This window comes from Pongo abelii, chromosome 1 (genome assembly GCF_028885655.2).
Source record: "Pongo abelii isolate AG06213 chromosome 1, NHGRI_mPonAbe1-v2.0_pri, whole genome shotgun sequence".
Classification (NCBI taxonomy): domain Eukaryota; kingdom Metazoa; phylum Chordata; class Mammalia; order Primates; family Hominidae; genus Pongo; species Pongo abelii.
The window spans coordinates 217,020,844-217,047,779 of record NC_071985.2 but is presented as its reverse complement, the minus strand read 5'-3'; the positions used below and the strand labels follow the sequence as shown (position 1 = coordinate 217,047,779).

Genomic DNA, 26,936 nt, shown 5'->3' with positions numbered 1-26,936 from the left:
TTGACAATTGCTCAGACTTACCTGGGGCATGGTGGGCCTTGGTCTTCTTCCTCTTCTTGGTCCTTTTTAATTCCTGCAATAAATTCAGACAGGGACAGACAAAATAAGCCAATTCACCTACACCCATAACAGTCCACTGTCTAATCCCCACACAGGGACCTCAGGCTCCTCAGCATGAGAACAGGACAATGTGAGAGACATACTTCAGGAGGCCTCAAAGCCAGTCAATAGAGATTCTTTGGTTTGCATCTCAGAACCAAGGGTGAAATGTCCCTATTCTGGTAGACAGTTATCCCAAAATCATTTATCCCAAGTTTGTGCAAACAGTTATGCCTTACTGTTCCCATCAATTCAAAGAAAATGCCCCAGATGATTTCTAGGAGGAAAACTGCAGTATTCAGCCCTGTCTCATCAAATGCCCAGCTCATTCATGGTTACAAGACACTGAAATTAGAATGAAGGAGGAAATCTACAAACCCTTGAGTCCAAATCATTGTTCTGTGAATTTTTTACATCTGCCTGGGTCCAGTGTGCTGAGAGTGGGCTCAGGTTGCCACAGGCATGGCTGGAGACTAGGAATAGAGCCATGCACACTGACCCATTTAATGTCTGGGCTTCCAACTGAAACTACAGTTTCATTACAACCTCTATGCGCCCACAGGTCCTGCCTGAGGCAATGACATCTCTCGGGTCAGTAAGGGCCACTTGGAACAGGAATATCACCCCTATCTGGAGGACCAGGTGGAGTCTTATCACCTTCATAATAAGGTACTCACCGTCCACGTCAAGAGCCAAGCCAAGGTGTTGTTCCTCCGGTGAGTAAAAGGCACTTCTGTAGGGCTGGCATAAGTCAGGCAGTTCAAGATACCCACAAGGAGTTGAATAAAATCTATCCAGTGAGTCCTGCAAGACTTCAGGCTCTTTCTCATCCAGCAGCTCCCTGCTGAGCCTGGAAAAGTAGGAAAAGTAAAGAATAAGCCAGGGGGGATCAGAAACCACACAGCCCCAGCTAGATTTCATGGGTAACATAAGGAACTGTTTGAAAAGAAAAAGGACAGATCTACTAATGAGGTAAAAAATTATTGCCTCCAGGTTGGGACAGACCAGGGCCAGGTAGAAAAGGATGAAAGAGAAAGACACACACACACACACACACACACACACACACACACACACACACACACACACACATTGAGAGAGAGAGAGAGCGAGAGAGATAGTGAGCTCAGTGAATTGGCCAGGTGACATACTGATGAGGGAGTCAAAGAACACTCTACATTAGTGCCCTCAGGACACACAATGAAGAGTGATCATGAAAAGAGTGGGCTCAATAATTTTGCATAAAATGTGCTCAAGCTTCCCTGCAGTCACCATGAGTATACAGCTTTTGAGGTATGGTCAAACTTCACTAGGTTAGTAAACGATAAGGATAGGAAGAAATGGAAACCTAAACATTTACTGTAATGAGAACCAAAATCAACGTCAGTAGACATAATTCAGACTTGTCTGACAAGATGAAATCATTACTTTCAGCATGTACTGTTTTCCCCGGACTTGGCGTCTCCAGGTGTCAACATCAAATTAACTGTCCACAATTTCTCAGACTCACCTGGGACCTGTGGCCTCTTGGTCCTCCTTTTTCACTTGATCACACCAATGTCCTGCAAATAAATTCAGACAGGGCGTCTTACATGAAGCAGTTCTTCCTTGCACACAAAAACATTCCTCTGTCCAATCCTAACTCAGGGACATAAGTCTTCTCAGTGTAAGAACAGGAGACTTTGAGAGAAATATACCAGGAGGCCTGAGGCCAAGTCTTGAGAGAACTGACTTGGTTCCTTTCATGAGCCTTGGGCAAAATTCCCCTGTTCTGGAATGTGATCTTCCCAGTGTGCTCTGTCCTAGGTTTGTGTACACAAATGAGCAATGTTTTTCCCAATAGATTTGAGGCACATCGTTCTAATGCCTCGTAGGAGAGATACTGCAATATTCAGGCTTCTCTCATCAAATACCCAGGATTTCATAGTTTATGAGATTGTGGACACTGAGATTTGATGGAAGGGTGCGATGTACCAGCTCTTGAGTCAAAATGAGACTTGGTTCTACGCAGAAGCATCAGCTATCATGGCTTTTGTGGGTGAAAAGTCAGCCATTTATCTAGAAAACATACCAGCAAGATGATGGACAGATGAGCTAAAACAAACCAACTAAAAGACACAGAAAATGGGGATAAATTCAGTGAAACCTGGGTCACATCTTGCATGGAGAGGTAGGCAAGGGTGACACCGGCCTTGGGCAGGTAAAGAACCACACAGACATGCTTTGGGAACAAAACTCATAAAGAACTTTGTCGCTGGCAAGAGACATTTAATTCAGGTGAGCTGATCTGATAGACAACTCCTGGACATGTGCTGCATAGCTTGGTGTGAGTTTGCCACACCTGCCTTGAGTTCAATGTCATGCCAATCGGTCCAGGGTGGCAAGGGCATGGCTGAGACTAGGAAGAGAGCAAAGCTCACTGACCCACCCCATGCCTGTGCTTCAGACTTGATTCCAGAGTGATTGAAATCTACACTGATATATAGGTTCCACCCACAGTGATGGCAACTCTCAGCCCAACCAGGGGCGCAAGGCCCAAAGATTATGGGGTCTACCTGGGACATGAACTGGAGCTTTATCACCTTCACAATGGAGTACTCACTGCCTATGTCAAGAGCCAAGCCGACTTGCTGTTCCTCTACTGAGTGAAAGGTGCTCCTGTCAGACTGGTATGAGGCAGACATGTCAGGAGAAATTGAGAGAGTCGAATCATCTTCATCCCAGGACTCCTGGGGGGCTTCCTCCTCTTCAGACTCCTGCAGATTCCTGATAAGCCAGGCAGGACAGGGTTGACAGAAGACATAACCAACAGAGATTAGACGACAAACCTTCCAGATGATCTGATGGGAGACAGAATGGAGTGCTCACAGAAACCAAAGGCATTTTTCCTTCAAGAGAAATAAAACTATCCTTCGAAATGCAGGCTGGAGGTTGACTGCTCTGAGGACTGAACAAAAATGGGCAGCATGTGCTCAGTACATTTGCCACAGATCAGCCAATGCAGGGCACCCAGACTCTCTCTGTAAACTACTATCACGACTTGCAGCACAGAGAACTAACACAGGGCTTCAACTACTTTGTATAAATTGGGTTGAATTTTACATGCAGCATTGAAGTGAACAGAGCTCTTGAGGCAGTGCAGACACAGATCTTGCGTATTAAGCATCCCCTTTTTAAAATATTTTGATATAATATGCTTATTTTTTCAATTTCTTTGCTTACACAAATACTAGCAAACATACTAACAAAAAATAAGCAGAAAGCATATATACATTCTCTCCCTGGTTTTAAACACATGGGAGAGAACAGGTGACACCAAGAAATCCCTGTTTGAAGGTCTGGAGTGGACCTCCAGCAAACTCCACCAGACCTGCAGCTGAGGGACCTCACTGCTAAAAGGAAAACTAACAAACAGAAAGGAATCAACGTCAACAAAAGGACATCCACACCAAAACCCCATCTGTAGGTCACCAGCATCAAAGACCAAAGGTAGATAAAACCACAAAGATGTGGACAAACTGGGGCAGAAAAGCTGAAAATTCCAAAAACCAGACAACTGCTTCTCCTCCAAAGGATCACAGCTCCTCACTAGCAATGGAACAAAGCAGGACAGAGAATAACTTTGATGAGCTGACAGAAGTAGGCTTCAGAAGTCGGTAATAACAAAATTCTCCGAGCTAAAGGAGGATGTGCAAACCCATCGCAAGGAGGCTAAAAACCTTGAAAAAAGATTGGACGAATGGCTAACTTGAATAAACAATGTAGAGAAGACCTTAAATGACCTGATGGAGCTGAAAACCATGGCACGAGAACTACGTGACGCATGCACAAGCTTCAGTAGCCGATTCGATCAAGTGGAAGAAAGGGTATTAGTGATTGAAGATCAAATTAATGAAATGAAGTGAGAAGAGCAGTTTAGAGAAAAAAGAGTAAAAAGAAATGAACAAAGCCTCCAATAAATATGGGACTATGTGAAAAGGCCAAATCTACATTTGATTGGTGTACCTGAAAGTGACGGGGAGAATGGAACCAAGCTGGAAAACAGTCTTCAGGATATTATCCAGGAGAACTTCCCCAACGTAGCAAGGCAGGCCAACATTCAAATTCAGGAAATACAGAGACCACCACAAAGATACTCCTCGAGAAGAGCAACTCCAAGACACATAATTGTCAGATTCACCAAGGTTGAAGGAAGGAAAAAATGTTAAGGGCAGCCAGAGACAAAGGTCGAGTTACCTACTAAGGGAAGCCCAACAGACTAACAGTGGATCTCTCTGCAGAAACCCTACAAGCCAGAAGAGAGTGGGGGCCAATATTCAACATTCATAACGAAAAGAATTTTCAACCCAGAATTTCATATCCAGTCAAACTAAGCTTTCATAAGTGAAGGAGAAATAAAATCCTTTACAGACAAGCAAATGCTGAGAGATTTTGTCACCACCAGGCCTGCCTTACAAGAGCTCCTGAAGCAAGCACTAAACATGGAAAGGAACAACCACTACCAGCCAGCCACTGCAAAAACATGCCAAATTGTAAAGACTATCAATGCTAGGAAGAAAGTGCATCAACTAACAGGCAAAATAACCAGCTCACATCATCATGAAAGGATCAAATTCACACATAACAATAGTAACCTTAAATGTAAATGGGTTAAATGCCCCAGTTAAAAGACACAGACCGGCAAATTGGATAAGGAGTCAAGACCCATCTGTGTGCTGTATTCAGGAGACCCATCTCACGTGCAGAGACACACATAGGCTCAAAATAAAGGGATGGAGGAAGATCTACCAAGTAAATGGAAAACAAAAAAAAGCAGGGGTTGTAATCCTAGTCTCTGACAAAACAGACTTTAAACCAAGAAAGATCAAAAGAGACAAAGAAGGCCATTACATAATGGTAAAGGGATCAATTCAATATGAAAAGCTAACTATCCTAAATGTATATGTATCCAATACAGGAGCACCCAGATTCATAAAGCAAGTCCTGAGAGACCTAAAAAGAGACTTAGACTCCCACACAATAATCATGGGAGACTTTAACACCCCACTGTCAATATTAGACAGATCAATGAGACAGAAGGTTCACAAGGATATCCAGGACTTGAACTCAGCTCTGCACCAAGTAGACCTAATAGACATCTACAGAACTCTCCACCCCAAATCAACAGAATATACATTCTTCTCAGCATCACATCACACTTATTCCAAAATTGACCACATAGTTGGAACTAAAACACTCCTCAGCAAATGTAAAAGAACAGAAATCACAACAAACTGTCTCTCAGACCACAGTGCAATCAAATTAGAGCTCAGGATTAAGAAACTCACTCAAAACCACACAACTACCTGGAAACTGAACAACCTGCTCCTGAATGACTACTGGGTAAATAACGAAATGAAGGCAGAAATAAAGATGTTCTTTGACACCAATGAGAACAAAGACACAACATACCAGGATCTCTGTGACACATTTAAAGCAGTGTGGAGAGGGAAATTTCTAGCACTAAATGCCCACAAGAGAAAGGAAAGATCTAAAATCAACACCTTAACATCACAATTAAAAGAACTAGAGAAGCGAGAGCAAACAAATTCAAAAGCTAGCAGAAGGCAAGAAATAACTAAGATCAGAGCAGAACTGAAGGAGATAGAGACACAAAAAACCCTTCAAAAAAATCAGTGAATCCAAGAGCTGGTTTTTTTGAAAAGATCAACAAGAAATCCCTGTTTGGCTAGTTCACCTGGCTCATCTGATTGCAAGTTCCTATCTTGAGAGGATTATGAATTAAAACCACCACAAGGGCCACAAATAATGGACAACATTGTTAATAAGGACAACTTGTAGCTGGGTGAATGGAAGAAAAAGTTCTATTCATTGCTTCCTCATTTTCTCTAAATCTACAATCTCCAGCTGCCACTACTGAATTAACAGCCCACAATTCCACAGGATTACCTGGGAGACACTGGCCCTTTTTCCTCCTCTTCTTCATGATCACTTTCATTTTCTGCAAATAAATTCAGAGAAGCAGGTCACATTAAGCAATTCACACATCACATATGACCAAATCAGTGTCCAGTCATTGCACAAGGACATAACTATTCTCAGTGCAATAATATGGATTCTGACAGGAGTATTCTAGAGTGCCCTAGATCAAGTCTGGTGAGAAGTAGATGACCCTGCTTTCCAGACCCACAGGCCAAAACTTCCCTCTACAGGTAGACCATAATGCCATATTCCCTGCCTCAGTCTATGCAAAGTTAAACAAAAATCTTCCCCCAAAATCGCCAACAATTTGTCAAACAATTTTCTAGGAGTGTTGTTGCAATACTGACTTACATCACCAGGTAACATGGACATTAAATGTTTAGAGGGATCTACACATGAAACTCGACTGACAGATAAATTCTAATAACTTTTGCATTAAAAAGAATCTGTGATTTGGGAGGTCAAGGAAGGTGAATCATTTGAGGTCATGAGTTCAAGACCAGCCTGGCCAACATGGGGGAACGCTGTCTCTAATAAAAATACAAAAATTAGCCAGATGTGGTGCTGAGCACCTGTGGTACCAGCGACTCAGGAGGCTGAAGCAGGAGAATCACTGGAACCTGGGAGGCAGAAGTTGCAGCAAGCCAAAATGGAGCCACTGCACTACAGCCTGGGTGACAGAGCGAGACTCCATCCCCCCCCCAAAAAAGAGAGACAATCTGTGAGGCTACAAAGAAACATTGGATCAGCCATTGCATTGATGGGGTGGAGAACCAGGGTACAGCCTTGCTTTATGGAACTATATCAGCAAAGTAAAAAAGAAAAGTTTCCATCCTGATTTCAAGGTGACTGTGCAGCTAGCCAAGCTGACTTAAAGGAGATCAAGATTAAAGCTGAGAGCAGTAAAGCCTGGGGAACAATACTTCCAAATACAAATGCAAGGCCGCCAGTCTCCTTAAAAAGGCATAGAAACTCCATGGACATTGTTCAGGGACAGACGACTTAATCACAGGTGACAAGAGATACTGAATCGAAGCTACGAGGCCTCACAGATACTTCCTGTGTACCTGCTGCACTCAGGTGACTATGACATTGTCACACTTGTCTGGGGCCCAGGAACTTGACACTTGGGACTGGGAGACAAAGGCATGATATGAGCTGAGAAGGACAGAAAATCTCCCTGATGTCTCTGTTTAGAATCCCATCATAGATATCATTAAAACAAATTTGTGTGTAGAGAGCGTCTCTTCAGAGTTTATCATCCCCAGCATAGGAAAAGCTGTGAGACAAAGGAAAATAGAGGCTACCTGGGATAATGCACACAGCATCCAACCATTCATCATGAGAGAATGAGTCAATGAGAGTTGAGTCGAACTGGTTTGCCTCAAATGTGATTTTGGTGTTCCTGTGAGGCTGGTTGGACTCACAAGGGCCATGGCTATTTGAACAAGTGACGACACATTCCTCCAGTGAGTCCTCAGGGACTTCCTTTTCTTCAGGCTTCTGCACCTCCCTGATGAGCCAGGTGGGATAGAGATGACAGAAGATTAAACACACAGGGATTGGACCCCAGGGAGTCCTAGCCGGTTTTGACAAGAGGCATTAAGAAAGTGGCCCCAGAAAGCAAACAGGAGGTTCCCTTTCAGAGGGAACAGGCAATCCTCTTCTCTCTGCAACAGAGCATGGCTGCCCTGGGAGCCAGAGAGGAAGAGAGCAACTGGTGCTCATTGAACTGGACAGACAGGAGCTGAGGAGGATGAAGACTCAGCTATCCCTGAACGGCACAGACATGACACCCACCACACACAGAGAAACACAACAGCTGCCACACCCTGTGTCCAAGCTGGGTTGAGTTTCACATACTGTGGCCAAGGGAATGCAGGCTTTCGGCCCATCGTAGATGCCAGAGAGGGTGTGCCTCCTAGACCTTTTTCATATGTTACGACCCATTACTTGCTCCCGATTATTCAGTGTTACCTGGGGGTACATAATTCCTGCACTTTCTCAGCCTCCTCAACTTTAACATCTTCATCCTCATCTTCGTCATTTTCTGTAAATACAGAAGTGTTCTTTCAGATATTTCCCACTTCACACTCTACAAGCACAGTCAGTCCAATGTGTACACAGACATCAACATCAAGGCATGGTCACTGTTCAACTGAAAGCTCTCATGTTTTCTCTTTAACAAAATGCCCTGGCATGTTTCCTGATCCATCAGGCAATGCATTTCTGATCCGGAGGGCCACCATCAAGATGTGGCCAAATATGGAAAAGATCTTTTGCTCCCCATATGATGGAGGCTTCTACAGCCTCTCTCTGGACTTTGGCAGCTGTCCCCCCCCATGACACTACAGGTCTGATTCCCAGGCACAGGCTTGGTGTCCTGTCACAGTTCACATTTCAAACCTAATTCTTTCTCTTAGGAGAGGACAAACTTGTCCTACAGTCCTCTATGCATCAGGAGACTTCACAGGCCCTCCATCTGGCTTCTGTCCTGTTATTCAGGGACATTCTCTCCATGGGGAGTGCTCCAGTCTCAAGCACTTCCTACCACCAAATGCCCCCACATCAAGTGCCTTCTCCAACACCACACGGTGAGGGGCTTTATCTCATTTTGAAAAGCAGTCGTAAGCGTTCCCACATTTGGATGCTTCAGACCCTTGCAAGAGACAATTTGCCTGCCTTTGCAGATGGAGACAGAGAAACTCAGGAAGGATAAATCACTCACTCACGGACAGTTTCTAAGAACATTGCCAAAGAGACAGCCTGGGAACCTGCCTTCTGAGTCCAGGGCTCTTTTCACTCTAACAAGCACCCTCCTGTCACAGCCTCCTTCCTGTCCTTTAAAACTAGAAACGTGCTGCTTCTTGCTCCAAAGACCACCTTCCATCAAGGAAGGAGGGACATTTGCAATACTGTGACCTCCAACCCCATGGGTTTCCCATCTCTATTCTTATCCAGGAAGTCCTGGTCATCTCATGGCCACATATGTTTAGTGGGAAAAAACACCACCGATACAACTGTCATTGTGAAAGTATGGAGGTCTGGAGTCTCTCATAAGCCTGGGGTTTTTGCTCATCAGGGCCTATGGCCACCTTACCTGGACTGAGCTTTTGGATGAGGTGCTGTGCCAGCCTACATCCCTCAGCCAGCTGTTCTCGGAGGTCCCGTCCCTGGGAGTTGTCCGGCTCATCCGGAGTGAGGAGGGCCTGGAGATGCTGTTTCAATGAGCGGGAGGCATCTCTCCCTTCCTGTAACTTCTCCCTTAATCGGGTAAGCTCTCGTTCATGAGAGTGAACCAGGATTTTATATTGCCTAAGGTGAGAGAGTAGAGAAAATTTAACAGTGGAAAGGGATGAGCGATCAGTTCCAATATTGTGACACAGATGTCTGAGACAATGTCCTCAAGGAGACCTCCAAGCAGAAGACCAGCACGTGTGTAAAGAAATGTCTGTGCCAAAGAGAAAGAATAAAAAATGGTTCACGGGCTTCCTCTACATGAGAGAGGACTCCTGGAAGACCCTCCACGATGTTCCATTCATCTTTCTCTTCTGTCAACAAAAGTAGGTGTCTTCCTAATTCAGTTTCAAAAAGACATCCATCCTTTCAGTTCCTCACTCTGGCCATGGACATTTCCACATGAATATACACATAGTGCATCTTGCAGCGACTAGATACAAAGCCATGGACAGAAATGAGGCCAGGTGCAGATGGAGCCAATTGAAAAGATGAAAGTAAATAATGACAGGCTCGAGAAGGCAACATTGATTGAGTGAAAGGATGAGAAGCCACAGTCAGTCAGGAGGTGATACTGACTAAGGGTAAGTGGGGTGGTGATGGCACATCAGTTTGAGTATACTGAATGCTGCTGGCTGGTTCCCACTCCTTCGGTTAATTTTGTGTTATGCGCATTTCACCTCAACAACTACTTGTTTGAAAAACAGAAAATAAGTTTCTGAGAAACAACTGCAACCCATAACTTATTATTGTCCTTGTTCTCTGCTTGATAAATCTTTGTGTGTCGTGAGCCTGCCATGGCAATTCCTGCCCTTCCCCTGGCCCAGCTTAGCTCTGATTTCTCCCTGCCGAGCTGCTGTACTTCAGAGATGTACACACCTGCCCACCTGCCTGACTCCACGGGGTCCGCTCACCTGAGCTCCTCAGCTTGCCCGAGCTGCTCTGCAAGCTTCCCTTCCTTGAACAGCCGCTCATCCCTCAGCATAGATTTGAGGAGGTCTTTGCAGTCTTCATACTCTGAGAAAAGACAGACACGCCTGCCTCAGTGAAAGGCTGGACATGCTGCTCTGGTCACTGCCTACAGGGCAGGAGCCAGTCCATCCCAAGGACAAAACTGTGCCCACTACCAGGCTCTAGGCAGGGATTTCCACATCTTTACTCTTCAATCTCCCGATTTTCTGGCATCTGATCCTCCAAAATTTAGAGACGAAGAAAGAGAAACTCAAGGCACATCAAGGAAGTTGACAAGATGATTCAACCACAGCGAAGTGGAGTCAGAATTCACAGACCCTGAGGTCTGACTCTGAATGCGCAGCCACTTTCCCAAGCCTTGCAGCCTCTCCTCTAAAACACTGCACTGGGGCATGAAGTAGTGATTTCTTGTACAGTCGGGAAGGCCCTTCGGACTATGGGACTGATGGTTTCCCTTTTACTGGGAAATTCAACGACAAATACATCAAAGATCTTAAACATCTTTGATTTTTAAATCATATCTTCAGATGTGATTTTAAGAATCACATCTGAAGCATAAAGTATGAGACACAAGACCATAAGGCCATGAAGGAAATCTGCCCAAATACTTATAAGGTTTGTGTTAATTTAGAAACAGTAGAAAGAAGAACTAAGAGATATGCCAATAAACGTTGTAAGAGATTGACAAGAAATAGCTCATGTAATTCACTGCAGCAATTTACAGAGGTAGGTATTTCTCTAGTACCCTATGTACAGATGAGGAAACTGAGGGACAGACAAGACAAGCAACTAGGATGGAGCCGAGAAGACAGGCTCAGGGTCCCTGCTCTGCACGCTGCACTGCTACTTCCACACATTCTCGGGTGCGATCTTTCTTCCCCTTTAGGAACAAGAGCCTGTGCCCCAGGAAGCAGGACTTCCCTCTCACCAGGGAACTCTCTGCTTTTCTTTTGATCAGTCTTGCCCTGTCACCCAGGCTGGAGTGCAATGGCCTGTTCTTGGCTCACTGCAAACTCTGCCTCCTGGGTGCAAAGGATTCTCCTGCCTCAGCCTCCCGAGTAGCTGGGATTACAGGCGCCCACCACCACGCCCAGCTAATGTTTATATGTTTAGTAGAGATGGGGTTTCTCCATGTTGCCCGGGTTGGTCTCAAACTCCTGACTTCGTGATCCCCCCGCCTCAGCCTCCCGAAGTGCTGGGATTACAGGAGCGAGCTACCGTGCATGGCCCCTACTCCCCGCTCTTGATGCTCTCACTTATAGATACCACAGGTTCTATTAGGAGCAGACTCCTCTTGAAGTCCCTCAGAGCGGGTACCGTGTACTACCACCAAGTTTCCCTCAGGGTCCCTAGAACAGAGTTTTGCCTATTGGGCCTCAACAGAAGCTTGAACAGAATAAGGGTTCACTAGTCCCACACATTTAGAACAACAGACTAGGTGTTATTTGTCTGCCGGATCTTATATGATACAGAGAGGATTCTTGAAAACACGATTTAGCCTCTTGGAGAAAACCGGTGGTTCTGTGCCTGTGTCCAAAATGAATAACTGCGATTTTAACTTTAGGCCCACCCCCACCTGACTGCAAACTTGGAAAGTTGCTAAATACTTTGGTACCTCTGACTTCCAAATTTAACAAAATGTGAAAATGCCCATTTCTATTTTCCTAGAAGTATGGGAAGGTTGAAATTATTTTCAATGGAGAGAGCATGTAGTTTCTCAGAGAGAAGACAGGACATCGTTCATCACTTTTGTGATGGTGAGCCTATAGAACTTACCGTAATTATTCTGCCGGTTGGCCAGGAAGTAGGCCAGTTGAGTTACAAGAAATTTCTGTTTGAGGTTTCTGAACTGCTGTTTGTGCTCTGCCAGCTGGGGGCGCGATTTCTTGTTGATTTCTAGAATGTTCATCTCTGCCTCCTCACTGGGCCAAGGGCCAGCAGACACCACCATGCTGACGTTTGTGGCAGAAGAGGTGGGGCCAGGGACTGGGGAGAAGACAACCAAGCACATGATGGGTTAAAAACTGGTGAAATCAAGTAGGTTTAATCAGGACTGAGGGATGTCACTGACAGCCTTGTCCACTTCTTTGAAGATGTTGTCTCCCTGGTTTCACTCTTCTCATCTCCAGTCTTGATCTCCTTTAAGTCAACTTGTCTTAGCTACGCAGTCACCTTGAAACCAGGACATAAACCCTTCTACCTTTTCTTGCTTATAAGTTTCTAAAAAGCAAGGCTGGGCCCTGAGTTGTTGACCCCATGAGCGGCCAATATTTCTGTGTAGCACAACAGATGGCTTTTTGTTTTTAAATTTTTTTGTTTGTTTGGTTGCTTGGTTTTTGGTTTTTTCTTTTTTGTTTGAGATGGAGTCTCACTCTGTGGCCCAGGCTGGAGTACAGTGGTGCTATCTCAGCTCACTGCAACCTCTGTCTCCCGGGTTCAAGCAATTCTCATGCCTCAGCCTCCCAAGTAGCTGGGATTACAGGCGCCAACCACCATGCCAGCTAATTCTTGTATCTTTAGTAGAGATGGGGTTTCGCCATGTTGGCCAGGCTGGTTTCGAACTCCTGACCTCCGGTGATCAACCCACCTCGGCCTCCCAAAGTGCTGGGATTACAGATGTGAGCCAGCGCCCCTGGCCAGAGACTTCTTATTAATAGCTAAGACAAGCCAATGAAAAGGAGAGAGAGTCAAGCCTGAGAGTCGTGAATGAGGGTGGGAGGACACTCTGAACCGATCCTCCCACCTAAGCCTCCTGAGCAGTTGGGACTATAGGCATGCAGCACCATGCCTGGCTACTTTTTTGTATTCTTTGGAAAGACGGGTTTCACCATATTGTCCAGGCTGGTCTTGAACTCCTGAACTCAAATGATCCTCCCACTTGGGTCTCCCAAAGTGCTGTGATTATACGTGTGAGCCACCACACCTAGCTCTATCTTAGTTTCTGACTAAACCAATATGTATGTATACAGCCTGTCCTCAGAATTGATCTTCCATAGCCTAGACAGAGGTATGAGACACAAGGAAAATAGAGGCTACCTGGGAGAAGGTTTACAACATCCTGCCATTCATCATCAGAGGATTCACTGTCTACAACTAGAGTTGAGTCGAGTTGGTCTTCCTCAAATGTGATTTTGGTGTTCCCGTGAGGCTGGTTGGACTCACAAGGGCCGTGGCTATTTGAACAAGTGACGACACATTCCTCCAGTGAGTTCTCAGGGACTTCCTTTTCTTCAGCCTTCTGCACCTCCCTGATGAGCCAGGTGGGATAGAGATGACAGAAGATTAAACACACAGGGATTGGACCCCAGGGAGTCCTAGCTGGTTTTGACAGGAGGCATTAAGATAGTGGCCCCAGAAAGCAAACAGGAGGTTCCCTTTCAGAGGGAACAGGCAATCCTCTTCTCTCTGCAACAGAGCATGGCTGCCGTGGGAGCCAGAGAGGAAGAGAGCAACTGGTGTTCATTGAATTGGACAGACAGGTGCCGAGGAGGATGAAAACTCAGCTATCCCTGTACGGTACAGACATGAAACCCACCACACACAGAGAAACACAACAGTTGCCACACCCTGTGTCCAAGCTGGGTTGAGTTTCACATACTGTGGCCAAGGGGAATGCAGACTTTCGGCCCATCGTAGATGCCAGAGAGGGTGTGCCTCCTAGACCTTTTTCATATGTTACCACCCACTACTTGCTCCCGATTATTCAGTGTTACCTGGGGGCACATAATTCCTGCACTTTCTCAGCCTCCTCAACTTTAACGTCTTCATCCTCATCTTCATCATTTTCTGTAAATACAGAAGTGTTCATTCAGATATTTCCCACTTCACACTCTGCAAGCACAGTCAGCCCAGTGTGCACACAGACATGACCATCTAGGCATGGTCACCGTTGAACTGAAAGCTCTCATGTTTTCTCTTTAACAAAATGCCCTGGCATGGTTTCCTGATCCCTCAGGCAACGCATTTCTGACCTGGAGGGCCACCATCAAGATGTGGCCAAATATGGAAAAGACCTTTTGCTCCCCATATGATGGAGGCTCCTACAGCCTCTCTCTGGACTTTGGCAGCTGTCCCCCCCATCCCACTACAGGTCTGATTCCCAGGCACAGGCTTGGTGTCCTGTCACAGTTCACATTTCAAACCTAATTCTTTCTCTTAGGAGAGGACAAACTTGTCCTACAGTCCTCTATGCATCAGGAGACTTCACAGGCACTCCACGTGGCTTCTGCCTTGTTATTCAGGGACAGTCTCTCCATGGGGAGTGCTCCAGTCTCAAGCACTTCCTACCACCAAATGCCCCCACATCAAGTGCCTTCTCCAACACCACACGGTGAGGGGCTTTATCTCATTTTGAAAAGCAGTCATAAGTGTTCCCACATTTGGATGCTTCAGACCCCTGCAAGTGACAATTTCCTTGCCTTTGCAGATGGAGACAGAGAAACTCAGGAAGGATAAATCACTCACTCACAGACAGTTTCTAAGAACATTGCCAAAGAGACAGCCTCGGAACCTGCCTTCTGAGTCCAGAGCTCTTTTCACTCTAACAAGCACTCTCCCATCACAGCCTCCTTCCTGTCCTTTAAAACTAGAAACGTGCTGCTTCTTGCTCCAAAGACCACCTTCCATCAAGGAAGGAGGGACATTTGCAATACTGTGACCTCCAACCCCATGGGTTTCCCATCTCTCTTCTTACCCAGGAAGTCCTGGTCATCTCATGGCCACATATGTTTAGTGGGAAAAAACACCACCGATACAACTGTCATTGTGAAAGTATGGAGGTCTGGAGTCTCTCATAAGCCTGGGGTTTTCGCTCATCAGGGCCTATGGCCACATTACCTGGACTGAGCTTTTGGACGAGGTGCTGTGCCAGCCTACATCCCTCAGCCAGCTGTTCTCGGAGGTCCCGTCCCTGGGAGTTGTCCGGCTCATCCGGAGTGAGGAGGGCCTGGAGATGCTGTTTCAATGAGCGGGAGGCATCTCTCCCTTCCTGTAACTTCTCCCTTAATCGGGTAAGCTCTCGTTCATGAGAGTGAACCAGGATTTTATATTGCCTAAGGTGAGAGAGTAGAGAAAATTTAACAGTGGAAAGGGATGAGCGATCAGTTCCAATATTGCAACACAGATTTCTGAGACAATGTCCTCAAGGAGACCACCAAGCAGAAGACCAGCACGTGTGTAAAGAAATGTCTGTACCAAAGAGAAAGAATAAAAAATGGTTCACGGGCTTCCTCTACATGAGAGAGGGCTCCTGGAAGACCCTCCACGATGTTCCATTCATCTTTCTCTTCTGTCAACAAAAGTAGGTGTCTTCCTAATTCAGTTTCAAAAAGACATCCATCCTTTCAGTTCCTCACTCTGGCCATGGACATTTCCACATGAATATACACATAGTGCATCTTGCAGCGACTAGATACAAAGCCATGGACAGAAATGAGGCCAGGTGCAGATGGGGCCAATTGAAAAGATGAAAGTAAAGAATGACAGGCTCGAGAAGACAACACAGATGGAGTGAAAGGATGAGAAGCCACAGTCAGTCAGGAGGTGATTCTGACTAAGGGTAAGTGGGGTGGTGATGGCACATCAGTTTGAGTATACTGAATGCTGCTGGCTGATTCCTACTCCTTTGGTTAATTTTGTGTTATGCGCATTTCACCTCAACAATTACTTGTTTGAAAAACAGAAAATAAGGCTCTGAGAAACAACTGCAACCCATAACTTATTATTGTCCTTGTTCTCTGCTTGATAAATCTTTGTGTGTCGTGAGCCTGCCATGGCAATTCCTGCCCTTCCGCTGGCCCAGCTTAGCTCTGATTTCTCCCTGCCGAGCTGCTGTACTTCAGAGATGTACACACCTGCCCACCTGCCTGACCCCACGGGGCCCGCTCACCTGAGCTCCTCAGCTTGCCCGAGCTGCTCTGCAAGCTTCTCTTCCTTGAACAGCCGCTCATCCCTCAGCATAGATTTGAGGAGGTCTTTGCAGTCTTCATACTCTGAGAAAAGACAGACACACCTGCCTCAGTGAAAGGCTGGACATGCTGCTCTGGTCACTGCCTACAGGGCAGGAGCCAGGTCCATCCCAAGGACAAAACTGTGCCCACTACCAGGCTCTAGGCAGGGATTTCCACATCTTTACTCTTCAGTCTCCTGACTTGCTGGCATCTGATCCCCCAAAATTTAGAGACAAAGAAAGAGAAACTCAAGGCACATCAAGGAAGTTGACAAGATGATTCAACCACAACGAAGTGGAGTCAGAATTCTCAGCCCAAGGTCTGACTCTTAATGTGGGGCCACTTTCCCAAGCCTTGCAGCCTCTCCTCTAAAACACTGCACTGGGGCATGAAGTAGTGATTTCTTGTACAGTCGGAAAGACCCCTCGGACTATGGGACTGATGGTTTCCCTTTTACTGGGAATTTCAAGGACATATATGTCAAAGATCTTAACATCTTTGATTTTTAAATCATAACTTCAGATGTGATTTTAAGAATCACATCTGAAGCATAAAGTATGAGACATAAGACCATAAGGCCACGAAGGAAATCTGCCCAAATACTTATAAGGTTTGTGTTAATTTAGAAACAGTAGAATGAAGAACTAACAGATAGTGTTTACTCTGTGCCAATGAACATTCTAGGAGATTGACAAGAAATAGCTCATGTAATTCACTGCAGCAATTTACAGAGGTAGGTATTTCTCTAGTACCCTATGTACAGCTGAGGAAACTGAGGGACAGACAAGACAAGCAACTAGGATGGAGCCAAGAAGACAGGCTCAGGGTCCCTGCTCTGCACGCTGCACTGCTACTTCCACACATTCTCGGGTGCGATGTTTCTTCCCCTTTAGGAACAAGAGCCTGTGCCCCAGGAAGCAGGACTTCCCTCTCACCAGGGAACTCTCTGCTTTTCTTTTGATCAGTCTTGCCCTGTCACCTAGCCTGGAGTGCAATGGCGTGTTCTTGGCTCACTGCAAACTCTGCCTCCTGGGTGCAAAGGATTCTCCTGCCTCAGCCTCCCGAGTAGCTGGGATTACAGGCGCCCACCACCACGCCCAGCTAATGTTTATATGTTCAGTAGAGATGGGGTTTCTCCATGTTGCCCAGGTTGGTCTCAAACTCCTGACTTCGTGATCCCCCCGCCTCAGCCTCCTGAAGTGCTGGGATTACAGGAGTGAGCTACCGTGCATGGCCCCTACTCCCCGCTCTTGATGCTGTCACTTATAGATACCACAGGTTCTATTAGGAGCAGACTCCTCTTGAAGTCCCTCAGAGCGGGTACTGTGTACTATCACCAAGTTTCCCTCAGGGTCCCTAGAACAGAGCTTTGCCTATTGGGCCTCAACAGAAGCTTGAACAGAATAAGGGTTCACTAGTCCCACACATTTAGAACAACAGACTAGGTGTTATTTGTCTGCCGGATCTTATATGGTACAGAGAGGATTCTTGAAAACACAATTTAGCCTCTTGGAGAAAACTGGTGGTTCTGTGCCTGTGTCCAAAATGAATAACTGCGATTTTAACTTTAGGCCCACCCCCACCTGACTGCAAACTTGGAAAGCTGCTAAATACTTTGGTACCTCTGACTTCCAAATTTAACAAAATGTGAAAATGCCCATTTCTATTTTCCTAGAAGTATGGGAAGGTTGAAATTATTTTCAATGGAGAGAGCATGTAGTTTCTCAGAGAGAAGACAGGACATCGTTCATCACTTTTGTGATGGTGAGCCTATAGAACTTACCGTAATTATTCTGCCGGTTGGCCAGGAAGTAGGCCAGTTGAGTTACAAGAAATTTCTGTTTGAGGTTTCTGAACTGCTGTTTGTGCTCTGCCAGCTGGGGGCGCGATTTCTTGTTGATTTCTAGAATGTTCATCTCTGCCTCCTCACTGGGCCAAGGGCCAGCAGACACCACCATGCTGACGTTTGTGGCAGAAGAGGTGGGGCCAGGGACTGGGGAGAAGACAACCAAGCACATGATGGGTTAAAAACTGGTGAAATCAAGTAGGTTTAATCAGGACTGAGGGATGTCACTGACAGCCTTGTCCACTTCTTTGAAGATGTTGTCTCCCTGGTTTCACTCTTCTCATCTCCAGTCTTGATCTCCTTTAAGTCAACTTGTCTTAGCTACGCAGTCACCTTGAAACCAGGACATAAACCCTTCTACCTTTTCTTGCTTATAAGTTTCTAAAAAGCAAGGCTGGGCCCTGAGTTGTTGACCCCATGAGCGGCCAATGTTTCTGTGTAGCACAATAGATGGCTTTTTGTTTTTTAAATTTTTTTGTTTGTTTGGGTGCTTGATTTTTTGTTTTCTGTTTTTTGTTTGAGATGGAGTCTCACTCTGTGGCCCAGGCTGGAGTACAGTGGTGCTATTTCAGCTCACTGCAACCTCTGCCTCCCGGGTTCAAGCGATTCTCATGCCTCAGCCTCCCAAGTAGCTGGGATTACAGGCGCCAACCACCACGCCAGCTAATTCTTGTATCTTTAGTAGAGATGGGGTTTCGCCATGTTGGCCAGGCTGGTTTCGAACTCCTGACCTCGGGTGATCAGCCCACCTCGGCCTCCCAAAGTGCTGGGATTACAGATGTGAGCCAGCACCCCTGGCCAGAGACTTCTTGTTAATAGCTAAGACAAGCCAATGAAAAGGAGAGAGAGTCAAGCCTGAGAGTCGTGAATGAGGGTGGGAGGACACTCTGAACCGATCCTCCCACCTAAGCCTCCTGAGCAGTTGGGACTATAGGCACGCAGCACCATGCCTGGCTACTTTTTTGTATTCTTTGGAAAGATGGGTTTCACCATATTGTCCAGGCTGGTCTTGAACTCCTGAACTCAAATGATCCTCCCACTTGGGCCTCCCAAAGTGCTGTGATTATACGTGTGAGTCACTGCACCTAGCTCCATCCTAGTTTCTGCCTAAACCAATACATATGTATACAGCCTGTCCTCAGAATTGATCTTCCATAGCCTAGACAGAGGTATGAGACACAAGGAAAATAGAGGCTACCTGGGAGAAGGTTTACAGCATCCTGCCATTCATCATCAGAGGATTCACTGTCTACAACTAGAGTTGAGTCGACTTGGTCTTCCTCAAATGTGATTTTGGTGTTCCCGTGAGGCTGGTTGGACTCACAAGGGCCGTGGCTATTTGAACAAGTGACGACACATTCCTCCAGTGAGTCCTCAGGGACTTCCTTTTCTTCAGCCTTCTGCACCTCCCTGATGAGCCAGGTGGGATAGAGATGACAGAAGATTAAACACACAGGGATTGGACCCCAGGGAGTCCTAGCTGGTTTTGACAGGAGGCATTAAGATAGTGGCCCCAGAAAGCAAACAGGAGGTTCCCTTTCAGAGGGAACAGGCAATCCTCTTCTCTCTGTAACAGAGCATGGCTGCCATGGGAGGCAGAGAGGAAGAGAGCAACTGGTGTTCATTGAACTGGACAGACAGGAGCCGAGGAGGATGAAGACTCAGCTATCCCTGTACGGTACAGACATGACACCCACCACACTCAGAGAAACACAACAGTTGCCACACCCTGTGTTCAAGCTGGGTTGAGTTTCACATACTGTGGCCAAGGGGAATGCAGACTTTCGGCCCATCATAGTTGCCAGAGAGGGTGTGCCTCCTAGACCTTTTTCATATGTTACCACCCGTTACTTGCTCCCGATTATTCAGTGTTACCTGGGAGCACATAATTCCTGTACTTTCTCAGCCTCCTCAACTTTAACATCTTCATCCTCATCTTCGTCATTTTCTGTAAATACAGAAGTGTTCATTCATTTATTTCCCACTTCACACTCTGCAAGCACAGTCAGCCCAATGTGCACACAGACATGAACATCTAGGAATGGTCACTGTTCAACTGAAAGCTCTCATGTTTTCTCTTTAACAAAATGCCCTGGCATGATTTCCTGATCCCTCAGGGAATGCATTTCTGACCTGGAGGGCCACCATCAAGATGTGGCCAAATATGGAAAAGACCTTTTGCTCCCCATATGATGGAGGCTTCTACAGCCTCTCTCTCGACTTTGGCAGCTGTCCCCCCCATCCCACTACAGGTCTGATTCCCAGGCACAGGCTTGGTGTCCTGTCACAGTTCACATTTCAAACCTAATTCTTTCTCTTAGGAGAGGACAAATCTGTCCTACAGTCCTCTATTCATCAGGAGACTTCACAGGCCCTCCACGTGGCTTCTGCCCTGTTATTCAGGGACAGTCTCTCCATGGGGAGTGCTCCAGTCTCAAGCACTTCCTACCACCAAATGCCCCCACGTCAAGTGCCTTCTCCAACACCACACGGTGAGGGGCTTTATCTCATTTTGAAAAGCAGTCATAAGTGTTCCCACATTTGGATGCTTCAGACCCTTGCAAGTGACAATTTCCTTGCCTTTGCAGATGGAGACAGAGAAACTCAGGAAGGATAAATCACTCACTCACGGACAGTTTCTAAGAACATTGCCAAAGAGACAGCCTGGGAACCTGCCTTCTGAGTCCAGAGCTCTTTTCACTCTAACAAGCACTCTCCCATCACAGCCTCCTTCCTGTCCTTTAAAACTAGAAACGTGCTGCTTCTTGCTCCAAAGACCACCTTCCATCAAGGAAGGAGGGACATTTGCAATACTGTGACCTCCAACCCCATGGGTTTCCCATCTCTATTCTTACCCAGGAAGTCCTGGTCATGTCACGGCCACATATGTTTAGTGGGAAAAAACACCACCGACACAACTGTCATTGTGAAAGTATGGAGGTCTGGAGTCTCTCATAAGCCTGGGGTTTTCGCTCATCAGGGCCTATGGCCACATTACCTGGGCTGAGCTTTTGGACGAGGTGCTGTGCCAGCCTACATCCCTCAGCCAGCTGTTCTCGGAGGTCCCGTCCCTGGGAGTTGTCCGGCTCATCCGGAGTGAGGAGGGCCTGGAGATGCTGTTTCAATGAGTGGGAGGCATCTCTCCCTTCCTGTAACTTCTCCCTTAATTGGGTAAGCTCTCGTTCATGAGAGTGAACCAGGACTTTATATTGCCTAAGGTGAGATAGTAGAGAAAATTTAACAGTGGAAAGGGATGAGCGATCAGTTCCAATATTGCAACACAGATTTCTGAGACAATGTCCTCAAGGAGACCTCCAAGCAGAAGACCAGCACGTGTGTAAAGAAATGTCTGTACCAAAGAGAAAGAATAAAAAATGGTTCACGGGCTTCCTCTACATGAGAGAGGGCTCCTGGAAGACCCTCCACGATGTTCCATTCATCTTTCTCTTCTGTCAACAAAAGTAGGTGTCTTCCTAATTCAGTTTCAAAAAGACATCCATCCTTTCAGTTCCTCACTCTGGCCATGGACATTTCCACATGAATATACACATAGTGCATCTCGCAGTGACTAGATACAAAGCCATGGACAGAAATGAGGCCAGGTGCAGATGGGGCCAATTGAAAAGATGAAAGTAAAGAATGACAGGCTCGAGAAGACAACACAGATGGAGTGAAAGGATGAGAAGCCACAGTCAGTCAGGAGGTGATTCTGACTAAGGGCGAGTGGGGTGGTGATGGCACATCAGTTTGAGTATACTGAATGCTGCTGGCTGGTTCCCACTCCTTCAGTTAATTTTGTGTTATGCGCATTTCACCTCAACAACTACTTGTTTGAAAAACAGAAAATAAGGCTCTGAGAAACAACTGCAACCCATAACTTATTATTGTCCTTGTTCTCTGCTTGATAAATCTTTGTGTGTCGTGAGCCTGCCATGGCAATTCCTGCCCTTCCCCTGGCCCAGCTTAGCTCTGATTTCTCCCTGCCGAGCTGCTGTACTTCAGAGATGTACACACCTGCCCACCTGCCTGACCCCACGGGGCTCGCTCACCTGAGCTCCTCAGTTTGCCCGAGCTGCTCTGCAAGCTTCTCTTCCTTGAACAGCCGCTCATCCCTCAGCATAGATTTGAGGAGGTCTTTGCAGTCTTCATACTCTGAGAAAAGACAGACACGCCTGCCTCAGTGAAAGGCTGGACATGCTGCTCTGGTCACTGCCTACAGGGCAGGAGCCAGGTCCATCCCAAGGACAAAACTGTGCCCACTACCAGGCTCTAGGCAGGGATTTCCACATCTTTACACTTCAGTCTCCTGACTTGCTGGCATCTGATTCCCCAAAATTTAGAGACAAAGAAAGAGAAACTCAAGGCACATCAAGGAAGTTGACAAGATGATTCAACCACAACGAAGTGGAGTCAGAATTCTCAGCCCAAGATCTGACTCTGAATGTGGGGCCACTTTCCCAAGCCTTGCAGCCTCTCCTCTAAAACACTGCACTGGGGCATGAAGTAGTGATTTCTTGTACAGTCGGAAAGGCCCCTCGGACTATGGGACTGATGGTTTCCCCTTTACTGGGAATTTCAAGGACATATATGTCAAAGATCTTAACATCTTTGATTTTTAAATCATAACTTCAGATGTGATTTTAAGAATCACATCTGAAGCATAAAGTATGAGACATAAGACCATAAGGCCACGAAGGAAATCTGCCCAAATACTTATAAGGTTTGTGTTAATTTAGAAACAGTAGAATGAAGAACTAACAGATAGTGTTTACTCTGTGCCAATGAACATTCTAGGAGATTGACAAGAAATAGCTCATGTAATTCACTGCGGCAAATTACAGAGGTAGGTATTTCTCTAGTACCCTATGTACAGTTGAGGAAACTGAGGGACAGACAAGACAAGCAACTTGGATGGAGCCCAGGAGACAGGCCGAGGGTCCCTGCTCTGCACGCTGCACTGCTACTTCCACACATTCTTGGGTGCGATCTTTCTTCCCTTTTAGGAACAAGAGCCTGTGACCCAGGAAGCAGGACTTCCCTCTCATCAGGGAACTCTCTGCTTTTATTTTGACGAGTCTTGCCCTGTCGCCCAGGCTGGAGTGCAATGGCGTGTTCTTGGCTCACTGCAACCTCTGCCTCCTGGGTGCAAAGGATTCTCCTGCCTCAGCCTCCCGAGTAGCTGGGATTACAGGCGCCCGCCACTACGCCCAGCTAATGTTTGTATTTTTAGTAGAGACGGGGTTTCTCCATGTTGCCCAGGCTTGTCTCAAACTCCTGACCGCGTGATCCGCCCGCCTCAGCCTCCCAAAGTGCTGGGATTACAGGAGTGAGCCACTGTGCACGTCCCCTACTCCCTGCTCTTGATGCTGTCACTTATAGATACCACAGGTTCTATTAGGAGAAGACTCCTCTTCAAGCCCCTCAGAGCGGGTACTGTGTACTATCACCAAGTTTCCCTCAGGGTCCCTAGAACAGAGTTTTGCCTATTGGGCCTCAACAGAAGCTTGAACAGAATAAGGGTTCACTAGTCCCACACATTTAGAACAACAGACTAGATGTTATTTCTCTGCCGGATCTTATATGTTACAGAGAGGATTCTTGAAAACACGATTTAGCCTCTTGGAGAAAACCGGTGGTTCTGTGCCTGTGTCCAAAATGAATAACTGCGATTTTAACTCTAGGCCCACCCCCACCTGACTGCAAACTTGGAAAGCTGCTAAATACTTTGGTACCTCTGACTTCCAAATTTAACAAAATGTGAAAATGCCCATTTCTATTTTCCTAGAAGTATGGGAAGGTTGAAATTATTTTTAATGGAGAGAGCACTTAGTTCCTCAGAGAGAAGACAGGACATCGTTCATCACTTTTGTGATGGTGAGCCTATAGAACTTACCGTAATTATTCTGCTGCTTGGCCAGGAAGTAGGCCAGTTGAGTTACAAGAAATTTCTGTTTGAGGTTTCTGAACTGCTGTTTGTTCTCTGCCAGCTGGGGGCACGATTTCTTGTTGATTTCTAGAATGTTCATCTCTGCCTCCTCACTGGACCAAGGGCCAGCAGACACCACCATGCTGACGTTTGTGGCAGAAGAGGTGGGGCCAGGGACTGGGGAGAAGACACCGAAACACACGATGGGTTAAAAACTGGTGAAATCCAATAAGTTTTATCACGACTGAGGGATGTCAGTAACTGAAATTCTTAACTTACTGTTGACAAAAATGTGATCAGTCCCCGCAGCACTTTAGGATCGTTAACGACAAAAACAATGTTCAAATTGCCTGAGCTCAGAGCTGTAGGCACTGCCAATAGCTCCGTCTCCAACAAGAGTGAGGAAGATCGTGGCCGGTGTGCCAGGTAACGGTCTGCAGTTGCAATAACAGAATTAGAAGGTGGGGGTGCCATGGAATCTTAGGAGCCCTGCATTCCAATTGTCCAGGCTTTGCTGAAACACAGGCACCCTGGTCTCACCTGAGGGTCACCACCAATGGGGATCATTCCTCCAAAATTCACTCTCAGTATTCATTTACACTTGTGACAATGCCACAGACCTATCTCTTTCCCAATACATCTAAGCACATTCCTCACTTTTTATCGCTTGTCTGAACAACATCATCGAGGCAGAACCAGTTTCCCAACAGGTTATATTTTCATAATGGTACTCATGAAGTCACCCTACCTGCTCTAAGTTAAAACAGATCTTAAGGCTTTTCCACAAGTGTAAGATATCAAACTTTTAGCCTGCCCTGATTTCCTCTGGGTCTTCTCCAGTTTTGTCTGTATCCACTGGAAAGTGAATGAATAATTCATTTGTAAAAAAGTTGTCTTTCCTCTCTCAGTATTCTTCTTGCTGCTTCCCATTGTTATCTTGATTTCTTTTTTCTTACTGGGGCACCATCTTGGCTTTTCATTACACTCTAGACCAGTTTGACATCCCTATATCCAGAGCTCTTCCTCTATGTGGGTTGATTTTTTAATGTCACTGAGCACTACATTTTATACTTGTCACTTATGGATGTCATTCTAGTGTCCCAAGAGCTCTTTTCAAGGTATCAAGTGATCAAAATCATTTATATAGAGATCTCCTGAAAACATGTGTGACCATCTGTCTTGGGAAGTTTCATAAACCTGATGCTATTTTGTTGTTTCTATTTTGTTTTCCCATATACTGCAAAGAACAGGGCTATGAGCGGTTCTTATGGAATATGGTTTGATATCTTTTTTGTCGGGTTGGACTAACACCATTGATTTTTGGTTTCATTCCTCTAACAGAACATGGCAAGATCAGGGTTATGGTTGATCTAACAGAACATGAGGATCACGGTTGGTTGGTGATCCTCAGTGTTGCAGTAGAACGTGAGTTTGAGATGAGAGGAATGAGTAGGAAAGAGTGATCCCCTGAACCACCTCCTCACTTTCTGAGCTTTCATCCCCACCTAGGTTTTGTGAGCCTGGAACTTGGGAGACTGTTCTGTAGCCCAGGTCTCCTAAGATTGGCTGCTGGACTTGCCTGAGTTGAGGGTGCAGTGAGTGTGATCCTGGGCTGTCCAGTATTCATGTGGAAGTGAAGGAAGGAGGACTGGATCAATCCCATTTCAAAGCGTGTCTCTCTGCAGCCCGCGCTGTCCTCCAATCACACTGTAAGGATACTGCTTTAAGATGTATCAACGGCTTTAAGTAAATTTATTTTCCGGCATTTGGGAGACCTGACATCCTGTGTCATAATGAAAATCTGTCATGTTTCTTTATTTTAAAAATGATAAAACTGCAAGTTCACAGAGTTACATGGCTTACTTGAGGTCACACAGCGATGAGTTTTCAGCACTGCCAATAAAAGCAATCACAGTAATTATTCAGTAATTATTCATAGGATCCATATAATTCAGTAAATATTCACATAATTATTTACTAGTTGTTCATTGACCAATTCGTACAAGGCATTTTGCTCAAAACTGTGCTCATATTTGGACACTGTATCTTCATCATAATCCTGTGGTAATGATATTATCCATAAGTAACAGGTAAGTAACCTGAAGAAGAGGGATAGCAAATCATCTATTTGGACACATTTCCATTTTTTTTTTTTGGTTTTTGTGATGCTGGAAGAATGACCAGAATGAGTCATAGGAAGAGTATACATTCCTGTAGTATTTTCCAGGACAGAGGTGTGACTTCCTAGAGTACTGGGACCAGAATTCCCAAGTGTCTGCAACCTTGCTTTAACAGTGTGGGAAATAACCTCTATCACCTGGAATTCCTCTGGAACTCTGGAATATACAAGAGAAGTATGAGACTTGGGTCTTCCCTTGGCTGTGTTTAATTCACTCTTCTATGGAATACCAATGATTCTCACTAAGACTGGCCTTTTCATAACCACAATGTGCATTTTGTGGAGAAGATTTTACGCTTTGCTCTATTTAGAAAGAATAAATATGAGCAATGGTTTAGGTTTTATGCCCTGGACTTAATATTTTTCTGATTCCTGTTTTGAGATTAAATTCTCATGTAAATAGAAAAATACTCATTATTGCTTATAAGGCCAAGTTTGTTATTAGTTTGAGTTTTTGAAGATGAAGCACAAACTTTTGATTTTATCTTTGTCTGTCCCTGTCAGAGCCATTCGTTGTCTCTCAGTATGACCTGGACTTGCCCCTGCACTTACCCTCATCCTGCTGAACCATCTCCATGCACTGTCCAATTCCATCAGTGACTCGGGCTCCTCCCAAGACTCCCTGAAAAGGGCACAGGGATCAGGACGTTAGGAACATTCCAGACACAAAGGCAACCCATACTGTAGAGTGGGCAGCTGTGTTTCCACTTCCCTAATAGTCCAGTGATGTCCTAAAACTGAAAGGAA

General features: G+C 45.8%; 1 protein-coding gene across 2 annotated transcripts in view; it reads right to left on the bottom strand.

Annotated features, from left to right (window-relative positions):
* The window catches only part of LOC134760683 (neuroblastoma breakpoint family member 3-like), a 28,357-nt gene extending 3,915 nt beyond the window's left edge, over positions 1-24,442 (bottom strand). Inside the window, exons 1-21 of one of the 2 annotated variants that reach the window (XM_063719924.1) lie at positions 24,290-24,442; positions 23,978-24,187; positions 22,134-22,236; positions 21,083-21,297; positions 19,960-20,032; positions 19,283-19,494; positions 18,022-18,231; positions 16,178-16,280; positions 15,127-15,341; positions 14,004-14,076; positions 13,327-13,538; positions 12,067-12,276; positions 10,233-10,335; positions 9,182-9,396; positions 8,059-8,131; positions 7,389-7,594; positions 6,049-6,100; positions 2,702-2,865; positions 1,610-1,661; positions 777-949; positions 22-73 (exon numbers count right to left, since the gene is read on the bottom strand). In XM_063719924.1, the coding sequence (XP_063575994.1) occupies positions 22-73; positions 777-949; positions 1,610-1,661; positions 2,702-2,865; positions 6,049-6,100; positions 7,389-7,594; positions 8,059-8,131; positions 9,182-9,396; positions 10,233-10,335; positions 12,067-12,276; positions 13,327-13,538; positions 14,004-14,076; positions 15,127-15,341; positions 16,178-16,280; positions 18,022-18,231; positions 19,283-19,494; positions 19,960-20,032; positions 21,083-21,297; positions 22,134-22,236; positions 23,978-24,152 (2,891 nt within the window). In that variant the 5' untranslated portion in view covers positions 24,153-24,187; positions 24,290-24,442. Of the gene's footprint in view, positions 1-21; positions 74-776; positions 950-1,609; positions 1,662-2,701; positions 2,866-6,048; positions 6,101-7,388; positions 7,595-8,058; positions 8,132-9,181; positions 9,397-10,232; positions 10,336-12,066; positions 12,277-13,326; positions 13,539-14,003; positions 14,077-15,126; positions 15,342-16,177; positions 16,281-18,021; positions 18,232-19,282; positions 19,495-19,959; positions 20,033-21,082; positions 21,298-22,133; positions 22,237-23,977; positions 24,188-24,289 lie in introns of those variants that run through there. The other variant, XM_063719925.1, reaches the window with a different exon arrangement.
* Positions 24,443-26,936: the final 2,494 nt, after the last annotated feature.